The 11,144-nt window shown below is 34.1% G+C and overlaps 1 protein-coding gene and 1 long non-coding RNA gene across 3 annotated transcripts; one reads left to right on the forward strand and one right to left on the reverse strand.

Annotated features, from left to right (window-relative positions):
* Window positions 1–723: 723 nt before the first annotated feature.
* On the forward strand, window positions 724–4,543 carry LOC133293329 (polyadenylate-binding protein RBP45-like). Of its 2 annotated transcripts, none has more exons than XM_061491875.1 (6): window positions 724–1,116; window positions 1,449–1,914; window positions 3,617–3,672; window positions 3,744–3,874; window positions 3,960–4,056; window positions 4,149–4,543. In XM_061491875.1, the coding sequence occupies exons 1-6, from the start codon at window positions 856–858 to the stop codon at window positions 4,332–4,334; spliced, it is 1,197 nt and encodes a 398-aa protein (XP_061347859.1). In that variant the 5' UTR covers window positions 724–855; the 3' UTR covers window positions 4,335–4,543. The 2 variants fall into 2 exon arrangements, with proteins under 2 accessions (XP_061347859.1, XP_061347860.1); XM_061491876.1 differs by having other exon boundaries at window positions 4,155–4,543.
* Window positions 4,544–6,887: 2,344 nt separating this feature from the next.
* LOC133293372 (uncharacterized) lies at window positions 6,888–10,878 on the reverse strand. The gene is made up of 3 exons (XR_009749048.1): window positions 10,638–10,878; window positions 7,472–9,834; window positions 6,888–7,339 (listed from the first exon to the last, which is right to left on the reverse strand). It is a non-coding gene; the product is annotated as an uncharacterized LOC133293372 (long non-coding RNA).
* Window positions 10,879–11,144: the final 266 nt, after the last annotated feature.

Below are 11,144 nucleotides of genomic sequence, written 5' to 3' on the forward strand. Positions count from 1 at the left end.
ATATACTATTATAATTTTGAATGTTTGTTAAAAATTCATATGATTTTTTTAAATTTTATAAATCCGTATTGTTTTTTCAAATCTTATAAATTTTATTAAAATCCTTCAAAATCTAATCTTATGAAATCTTGATTGTAAAAAAGTCTTTAAAGTCCCTTCAATTTTAAATAGTCTTTTAAAATTTATAAAAAAATTATCTCAAAAAAATATTTTAAAATCTTAACCCAATATATCATGTGGAGAACATGCCTTTTAAAATAATTCTTTGGCCTAATTTTTTAAAATATGTATTGGCTGTTGGAATAAATCTTTGGTATTATTGTTGTACCAAAATCAGTGTATCTCACCGATGAGAGCATTATACATAAGAAGAAAAAGAATTTAGCAATTTTTTTTTTTGAGGTATGATCGTTTGATACCGGTGTCAAATTTCAAATTTGACACCTCATCTAATAGCCGTTAGATCAAAAAAGATCAATGATATCACATTTTTACAAATCAGAGTCTTTAATTTTTTTGATCAAATAACTTTCGAATAAAATATCAAATTTAAAATTTGACGGTGATAATATCCTACCTCAATTTTTTTTTAGTGACATATAATATTTACATTGCACTGAATCTTTATTCAAAGTGTAGGCCTTGATAAGTCACGTGACCCGTTTAAGGTAACCCATTATCGAGAGTGTAATAAAATATCATATCATTGGCACGAATCTTTCCTTTTTAGCTTTAGGGTTAGGGTTTGAGCCTTGTTTAAAGGGCATCGAGGAACGCTCAATTTTCTCTCTTTGTTTGCCCTTTCACGCTTTCTCTCTCTCTCTTTCTCTAGAATTTTCAGATTTGCTGGAAGAGATGATGCACCAAGGACCTGGTATGGCTCCACCCAGCATGGGGCAGCAACAGTACCAGCAGCCACAGCATCAGCAACAACCCTACGTCATGATGCCACCGCAGCCTCAGGCGCCGCCGCCCATGTGGGCCCCCTCCGCCCAGGCTCCGCCTCAATCCTCTCATCCCGCCAGCGCCGATGAGATCCGTACCCTTTGGATCGGCGATTTGCAGTACTGGATGGACGAGAACTACCTCTATACCTGCTTTGCTCACAGCGGCGAGGTATAACCCCCACGAAATCGATGTTAAGATTGTAGAATATGACTAAATCAAAATAATCCCTTTTTTTTTTGCTGATTCAACCTTGAAATTTAGGTGAATGTGAATTAAGATCTATATTTTTATTTTTTTTGTGAATTTGTGGTTCTTTTTGATGGCGGTTTGTATTCTGTGTTTGCTGTCAAGGTCAATAGGGTTCTCTGCTACGTAAATTTAGGTTTTGTTTGATTTTCCACTTGTATTGCATATTGATTTAGATAGATTGCATATTTGTATGTCGGAGCGTGTGGGTGGTTCTGTTGTGTTACTGAAGTGAGGGTTTTGTTGGTTTGCAGGTGACCTCTGTGAAAGTTATTAGGAATAAGCAAACTAGTCAGTCGGAAGGTTATGGGTTTATTGAGTTTAGTAGTCGTGCTGGTGCTGAGAGAGTGCTTCAAACATATAATGGAGCCATTATGCCAAATGGTGGGATGAATTTCAGATTGAATTGGGCAACTTTCAGTGCCGGTGAGAGACGTCATGATGATAGTCCTGATCACACCATATTTGTTGGTGACTTGGCTGCGGATGTTACTGATTACCTCCTTCAGGAGACATTTAGGTCTCGTTATAACTCAGTGAAGGGAGCAAAAGTTGTGATTGATAGGGGCACTGGCCGGACTAAGGGTTATGGTTTTGTGAGATTTGCAGATGAAAGTGAGCAACTGCGGGCTATGACTGAGATGCAGGGGGTCCTTTGTTCAACAAGACCCATGAGGATTGGACCAGCCACTAATAAAAACCTTGGCACTCAGCCAAAAGGTTTGTATTTTTCTTTAGTTGTTATTTTTTGTCCTTTTTGCTTTGATTGTCTGCTTGATATGCTTCCATAAAGGATAACTGAGCTGTCTTCCTTCAGATGCCTTATATGTCTTATTGATACTGGTTGAATTTAAGGCCTTATGTCTGAAGCTATATTTTGTGGTTTATGCTTAATGTTATTGAAGTTATGATTCTTTCCAGTTACACTCTTGAAGATTTGCAGTCCGAACTCATTTCTTCCTGTAATTTCCTTTGAAAATTTGGGCTAAATAAATTATGTATAATAATAAAATCTTATAGAACTCCTGTTGTCTCAAAGCAGGGTGTCAAGAGGCTCTGTCATCTCGGAGCCTGGAACTGATTTCAGCTGAAATGGTTACCATTTTAGTGCATGTCCTTGCTTAGGTCAGTTATCCGTTTATGTTATGCCCATTATTTTTTGTGGCATTTTCTTTTTTCGCCTTCAATTTCAAATTGTTCTCTTCATTTCATTTGCTGGTTTAGTTTTTACTCAAATTACAATAGCAACTTCTCTGGTTACTTATTTTCAGTCCGCCATTCTTAATCTTCGCTCCTTTAATTTACTCCAATTAGTTTGCCATAAGAACTACGTCTTTGAATTTCTTTCGTAGCGTTCCCTTTGCGAAAGCAAATCTTATTTATTTTTGATAATTTCTTCTATTCTTCTATCAGATGTGCCTATTAATTTCAATTTCCAATCTCCATCCCGTAAGGAAAAAAATTGTTGAGTGCTAGTGTTTATTGCTTACATTTACATTTTGTAGGCTGGTTATATTTATCATGTGGTTTTGTATTTTCATGTTGGTTGGGTTCTGTTCCCTTCTGTCCTACCCAATTTATGAGCATAATGCTATGCAATTAAAGCTGTTATTTACTTTATGTTGCTCATTCCTTTCAGTTACCTTGATCTTTCAAACTCTTGTTAGTAGAGTCTTTTCGTAAGTGTTCGAAAATTTTAGATATAGGAGGATGGTGAATATGATCATGTTCAAGGCAGTGTCTATTGGTTTTGTCTGGAGATGACCATGTTTCTTTTTATTCTTCTCCTGTGCCATCTTTGCTTCCTTCTTCCTTTTTGATTGTCATCATATTTGCTGCTTACTGTTACCAGTATATTTGTTGAAATGGTGCCAAATATTCTGCCATTGTCACTATATGACAACTATCTCTGTTGAATTTGCTCTAATTTATCTGAATGCATGGTTAATTTTTTACTAACTTTATTTTTAATGGTGAATAGTGCCTAACTTCTTATCTGAAGATATGTGGTTCAAGCTCTGCACTGACCATTTTGTTGCTTCTCAGCTTGCTCTTTATCTTATTAGCTATATACAATCTTGTTAACTGATGTGTTTATTTATTTATTCTGTACTTATGACTTCATTTCTGTTGTTGAATATTGTGTTATCTTTTCTTCTTTGAATGTCTGCATGTAAATGTAACTGGCTGTCTTGTTGCTTCTGACATCCCCTCTGAATATTTACATGCTATAAGTTTGCTCCTATAGAAGGCTTTTTTCTGTTCTTTATAAAAAAAACTTCCATGTTTAATCGTTGCAAAACTAGTTGGTATATATTTTCTCTGTTTTTCTTTCTTTGTTCACAGTGTCTTTTCCCTGAATTGCTTCCTTCCATATTTACATAATTCTTCTTTTTACTTCACTTATATTTTGAACATGCAGCTTCATATCAGAATCCTCAAGGCTCACAGAACGAGAATGATCCAAATAATACAACTGTGCGTGCTTCTTCGCTATATAGAAACTGCTTTCTGTCCTACTTGTATGTGACTTGAATTTTTTTTGGCAGATTTTTGTTGGCAATTTGGATCCTAATGTGACTGATGATCACTTAAGGCAAGTTTTCAGCCAGTATGGAGAATTAGTTCATGTGAAGATTCCAGCAGGGAAGCGATGTGGGTTTGTCCAATTTGCAGACAGGTAATGCAACCTCTTGCATTATGATATTTAACTTTCAAGTCTTGGCAGCAGCACACTGATTGTGCCTTGATTTTTCATGTATCAGGAACTGTGCAGAAGAGGCACTGCGGATTTTAAATGGAACACTGTTGGGTGGACAAAACGTTCGTCTTTCATGGGGACGCAGTCCTTCAAACAAACAGGTAATTATATTTTCAAGGGTTGTAACTCGTGCTGACTTGTCATCAATGCCTTTTAGATTCTTTTGAATAACTTTGGATGCTTTGTTTCTCAGGCTCAGGGAGATACGAACCAGTGGAATGGCGGTGGTGGTGGTGGTGGTGGATATTATGGATATGCTCAAGGTTATGAAAATTATGGTTATGCTCCTGCTGGACAGGATCCTAATATGTATGGCAGTTATCCGGGTTATGCGAGTTACCAACCACAGCAGCAACAGCAGCAAATAGGATTTAGTTAAGAAGTCACTGCTATATATTTCTAATCTTCTGTGATCGTATGATACTGAGTTGCTTATCTATTCTCGTCTCTCGTGGGACACCGACTCTGCATCTCTTTTCTTTTTTCCCTTTCGATTGCTTATAACATTACAATTTTATGAGAACCGTCTTTTGTATCCATAAAAAGTTTGCTTGCTGAATACTTATTTGATGTTTAGATTTGATGAAATCGTCCCTATCTATTATGCTTTCGATACTGTATTACGGTGTTTGTATTTTCATATTCAGCTGGTGGTTAAATGTCAGTGTGTGTTGTGCTTATTTCATTAACAGCAGGTGTCCATCGAAATTTGAAGTATCTTTTGCTCAATAGATGTGAAAACAATCTAGTGTCTCGCTCTTCAGAATCAATAAGCGGTCCATTTATTTGTTATTTGAAATTAGGGTAAAGTCTCCTGTCAACGGAGATAAGTTATCTCCTGTGTCATTTTGGGTGGAAATTAAAGTGTTTTTGTAATCTTAATATATTGTAGGGTTATATTAATTTTTATTATTATAATTTTTAATCTTATAACTACAAAATTATTTTGAGCTCACTAGAGATAAATTTTCAGTCTGCGTATCAATCGACATTTTTCACAAATTTTACGAGCAGAGGCCCTTATTTTCATATTTATCATTCCTTTACTTAATTGCAAATTTTATTGAAAGAAAATAAGGGAGAAATATTTTTCCCTTGAAATTATTCTAAATTTGCTCCTAAATTATTGGCATACGCCTCATAGCATTTTTTTTAACAACCAATTGTTTGCTGGGATATGAAGTGCGTTAATAAGTACATGCTCGTAATTTACGAATTTTCGAAACAGTAATTTTCATTAAGTTTATTGGAGAAAATATTCATTCATTATGACGGATTCAATGGCTCCGAAACAGCAAGATTGCAAAACATGATTTGAAGCAGCATATATTCAAACAGCATCAGGTTGAGAGAGCCATTTGAACAAACATAAACTTGAAAACGGTGTGAAATATACTGTCATTGAAGTATACTAAACTGTTACATTTGAATTATTTAACAGTGAAAGTCCTAGTATTGATATTTTTAGTTAAAATCAGCTGTGATATAAGAGGGTAGATTTTAAATTAAATTTGGTAAGTGAAAAATTGAGAAGTGTATGTAAAATAAATTCAGTAAGTGTTTCACATGTAGTTTTAAATACACAGCTATAAATGACAAGTGAATTGTAGATTTATTAGAAAACTATCCACCCTATACTCAGAGTACCTGATATGTTTAGTGGGCGAAAAAAAGAATCATATAATTTTTTTTCTAAATATTTAAGGAATTTTAGTTTATATTTTTAAAACTCGAAAAGTGAAAATTATAAGATTTTGAAATTGGTGCATTAAGTCAATTCAGAAAAAAAAAAAAATCTTGGGTAAAGGATAATTTAGCAAATGAAATTAAATCTCACGCCTCTTGGTGAACGATGGTGCAAAGAATGAAGTAAAGAAAACCAGTCTTCGACCTTTTGAGCAAAATTTGAGGAGGCCTACGACTATTTCGTTCCAATTGTTGCCAAAATATTTGCATGAGATATATATACATATGAACAGGATCTTCTTACACTAATGCACGAATAATAAATTTACACTCAATTTTAATAATTTATCTTCATACATTTAATGATTATAATTTATTAAAATTTAATAATTAGTTAACAAAAATAACCCAATCAATTATAATCGTTTGATAGACAAAAATTAACGACTAAAATTTAATGTAAGATTTATTATGAATTAAAATTTAGTGTAAGATTTTTTTTATCTTACACGGGTATAAATTGATCTTCTCCGTATACATATATGGCATTTGTACCAAGTGTTTTGACTAATTCTCCTCATTTCTCCGTCATTCTCTTTCTTGTTCTTGCAAGGATTTTACCAATTTGGACGGAATCGATTAATTTTTTTAAAATAAAATAAAAGATAAAACACCTTAGTGTTTTGAAGTTTACTTTGGTCCCCTTCGACTAAAACATGGGAGTTTTATACGTACTAAAGTAAAAGCATTCATACCTCAAAACGTAAAGATATCCTGGAGAGGTAATGTCTGCTGAATAGATTGGTTTGATAGTGCTTCGCATTCAAAAAGTAAGTTATGTCCAAGTATAATTTAGAGATGGAAGTCTTCTTTGGTTTCTAGATGATGCAGTAAGACTAAGTTGTGATTAATACATTTTAGTCAAGCTTCTCTCTTTCTCTCTGGGATAGTGTCTATGTTAACCATCCTACTCATCATGCATACATGATAAATGCTATAATCGGGAGTTGGACAAGAAAACTTGTTTCTTTTGAGCAGGCAACTGGAAAGCCATTATCAATAATCCAAGAGTATGCCCCCCTATTTCTTCCACTTCTTTATTTTTTTTTCTCCCTCGTACCATGCATACAGATATCTCAGTTAAAATGAGCAAACAGTAAGTTTTAGGGAGGGTTTATCCAATGTATAACAGAGAATATTATTGAAAGGAAACTCATCAAACAGTTCGATTAAAACAAAAGTACACGGACAATACTTCAAAAGAAAAAAACCATCCAGATATATAAGAAACTTTAAAGCGGAATGTCTATTCCATTCCAATAACACTTAAGTCAAATCAGGTGCCTAGCATTACCAGTTAATTCTCAGGCCGAGAAAGTCTAATCATGTCAGACTTCCTTTTCCATCTATTCCAGCTAAGTTGTTCAACAAGCATCTGATCCAATCGGGTTTTCAGATTCCGATGAATTAACCAAAACTTCAGTAGGTTGATTGACATCCACGTTATTGACAGCACCAGAAGAGCTACAGTTCTGAGGATCATTCGTCTCCTGGAAACCAGATCCTTCAGATGAAAGCTTTGGACTCAGAAGGAACAGCCTTTCCCTCATCAGCAATACCAGAACTTGGTCTTTCATTTTCGTTTGAGATCACCATTTCACTTAAAGTTTCAATAGAAACATTGATTATTCTAGAGGCCTGCATCCGCACAAAATTGTCAACAGATTTATTAATATGTTCAGCTGACTTGTATTCATGTTCAGCAGATACAGGGGTTTGGTTTACTTCAATATTTGAGCACTTTGGTTCATCAGGAATCAACTCACTCACCTTAAGCCCATAGAACATAGACAGCTCTCCAGTTGTGAGCGCCATCCCAGTGTTTACAACAGGTGGAGCTAAGTTGATGGGTTTAGAGGTTTTCCCAGAGTCTTTTGTATGGTTTGACATAGATTGTGTGCACATGTGAGTGAAGAAGACAGAAAGAGAGAGCCATTTAAAAATTTCATATCTTTCTAGGTTTTGACTACGAAAAAATAATATAAGCATTATGAAAGACTTTGACATTTAACCCTTTTCAAAGACCAAGACCATCTCTCCCAATAGCTAAAGTTATTAGGTGAAGGCTCAAGAATGGCCTTTTGTAACACCAACAAGGCCCCTCATGAAAGAGCCCACTTGAAACTCCTGACATGGTCATATAAGCTCTACTAGCATGTCATAGATCCTTATTATTATTAAAAGCATAAGCTGTTGGGTGGAGAAACAAGTATGGTTTTAGTCTTTTTTTTTTTTTTTTTTTGTATAACAAGTAAAACTAAAAAGATTACGTATCAGTGACCATTCTAGGCCAAGCTATACCCCTATGGTCTCTATTCAGTAAATCTATAAAACAGTTTTAGTCTTTTAGATCTCTAATAATCCTCAATAGCTATTGTTGAGATATATAAAAGCATTAATGTAACCTCATCCAACAGCTTAAGTTTTTGGGTTGAATTGGTTCTTTACATGGTATCAGAGCCTCGTGTCCCAGGTTCGATCCTCACCGCCCCCCACTTTCTTTCAAGTGGAATTTCTTTGTTCGCACAGGTAGGTGGGCATGTGCATTGTCCACCCTTCAAGCCCAGTGGGCTCTCGTGTGAGGGGATGTGTTGAGATATATAAAACCATTAATGTAGCCTCACCCAACAGCTTAAGCTTTTGGGTTGAATTGGTTCTTTACAGCTATTAAAGAACAGAGATAGAAGAAAGTTCTAAGGAAACATGTAGTGACTCGCATACAAAATTTATTATACAAAATAAAGGAATCTTATGCCGCCACATTTTGCATCTGTTATCCTTTATATTGATCCTGAATATGGTTAGAATATATTATCTAACATCATCTATCCTTCCAAACAATAAAAATACTTACACGCACACATATATACATATATATATATGAGGCTGATTATACTTACTACCAGTTTATGCTTACAACTTCTTACAACTATATCTATTACCGTCGGACCAAATTTAGATCTAACATGTCTAACCTCTCACTCACCTCCACTATTAATCTAACAGTAATAGGGGTTGTAAGCATAAATTTATTTTAAGTATAAGCAACCTATATATATATATATATATATAGACAATACTTAGATAAATAAATTATACTGGAATCTAATATAAGGATCATAGTCAGATTACACAAAAGTAGAATTAAACATGATAACACCTTTACAATTGCTACTGCATTATACCCTGCTTCACCTGTCTCTTTCACACTGATACCTCCCCAAATGATAGCAATTATGATATCAATTAGTTCACAGCATATGCCACATCTAGGAAGGAATGACATTATCACAACATATAAAGTTAGTTAATAAACTAAAATACCCTGTCTATAAACTCTCAGAGAAATGCTTGTCAAGGGGAGGAAACTATAACCCGGTCATACAAACCATACTTTGGTTCCAGGGAATTCTGATTATTTTCTTTTTTGTAGCCAGAATTAAACATAAGTTTATCAAAGATGCATGCCAATTTATTGGAGTTGGTAACACTCGATGGTTGAACATGATTTTGGAATGGTATTTGAAATTAGATTTGAGTACTATATCATATTATTTTAACAATGTTTCATGTAGCAGGTAAAACAAAACAAGGCATAAATGGTACAAACGTCATAACAAAGAGAAATTTTTATGAGTTACCAACCAATGTTAATATTGAAATGAGATCAATATATCTTAATGATTCATATTGAAGAAACATTCGTTAAATATTATGCTTTACATAGGCCTCAATTTATTTAATGCAAAAGAACTCCAGGCAGTTATTAAGGGCCATTTTCTTATGATTTGGATATTTTTTTATGTATCTCGCTAAAACTAAGTAGATCATATGTTTCTCTAATGGAATCATTTCTTCTGGCATCCTACTGCCTGACCAATGGACCAGTGAGTAACAGAGAAAATGATTTGAAGAGAATAGAAGCACATTAAACATTAAAACACCAAAGTGAGCAGGTTTGTCGACGACAAAATTCACAAGAAAATGAAAACAAAAGAACACAATCTATATATGCAAAAGCATCATCTTCCCTGCACCCTAGATGAGTCTATCAAAATAGAAATATAAATAAAGGGCACCCTGATGATACGGGTCACACTGCGACAACTCCAGCAGTTGCACCAAGCCTCCTCCTGCAAAATAAAAATAAAAAAAAAATAAAAAAATGAGAGTCTATGAAGCTCCTAAGATCTTTCTACCCTGTTATCCATTAGTCATTATAGAGATTTGTGTATTTACCATATCTAATTTCATATAACATTTAACTACATAGGGCTAAAGCGATCGGAACAGAGGATAAATATGTTAGAGAATAATATAAAATCATTAAAAAAGACCCTCACCTAACATATTTAAGTTTTGGGTTGAAGTGGTAATTAACAGAGCTTCACTGACCATAAGGTCACGGGTTCGATCCTCACCGCCCCCTCTTGTAATTAAACAAGTATAAGGTAAAATCACAAAAAAAATTGGGCCTATGCAATATCCACGTTTCAAGGCCAAAGGCTCTTACGTGAGGAGGTGTATTAGAGAATAATATAAAATCATTAAAAAAAAGGCCTCACCCAACACCTTAAGGTTTTGGATTGGAGTGGTAATTAACAAAATAAATAAAAACTATCATAGGTTTTTTTTTTTTTTTTTTTTGGGTACATTAACATAGGTTTTTTAGAAAGAAAAGGATCTGTTTACAAATGTGTACTTTGTTTCAATGCATGTTTTTAATAACAGTTGAACTGCACTCACCACTTACTACCAACCCACAACCAAACATATAATCTCATTCGTAACTCAGATTAAACCCTAATCCACTGAGGAACAAATTTTTATCAAATCACATTCTACTTTAACAATGCCATAATATTACCAAAAAAAAAAAAGGCACGTTATTTCATGTAAACGTAAATTCATTATTAAAAAAAAAGAAAACACTCACAGATGGATGGCGGGTTATTTTCCAGAAAGAAGCAGAAAATCAGTTGAAACTGTTGTGTTTGTTGTTTACTCGCTCAATGGCAATGCCTCCAACTCCAACCTAATTGGAACAAGAAATCGTAAACGTGGTTTGATTTTGCATGCTAATTACTAATTAGCAACACTATAACTTTTCTTTCATTTTTTTTTTTAAAAAGAAAAAAAATCTCCCGAAACATTTACAGTTCCAGAGTTTTGAAGAGAAGGTGCAATGGATGCAGAGCTATGAAACGGCGCATCCTGACTGCGTTCTTTTGTGGATTTAACTTTGGGCTGACCCAATAAAAAAAGATGAGATTTAAATATCATGGTTCAGCCCAAAGTTATTATTTATTACACATACGTATTATTTCACATTTACTAGTTGATTTTATCTTCTTTTTTTGCAAACTTAAAACTATTATTCTACTATGATGTGAGAGGTTTAGTAATATATAGCAGTTATTTTCCTATGACAGATTTGGTTTAG

This window comes from Gastrolobium bilobum, unplaced genomic scaffold, assembly GCF_033153095.1.
Source record: "Gastrolobium bilobum isolate Gb01-03AN ecotype WA unplaced genomic scaffold, APGP_CSIRO_Gbil_v1 utg3209, whole genome shotgun sequence".
Classification (NCBI taxonomy): Eukaryota; Viridiplantae; Streptophyta; class Magnoliopsida; order Fabales; family Fabaceae; genus Gastrolobium; species Gastrolobium bilobum.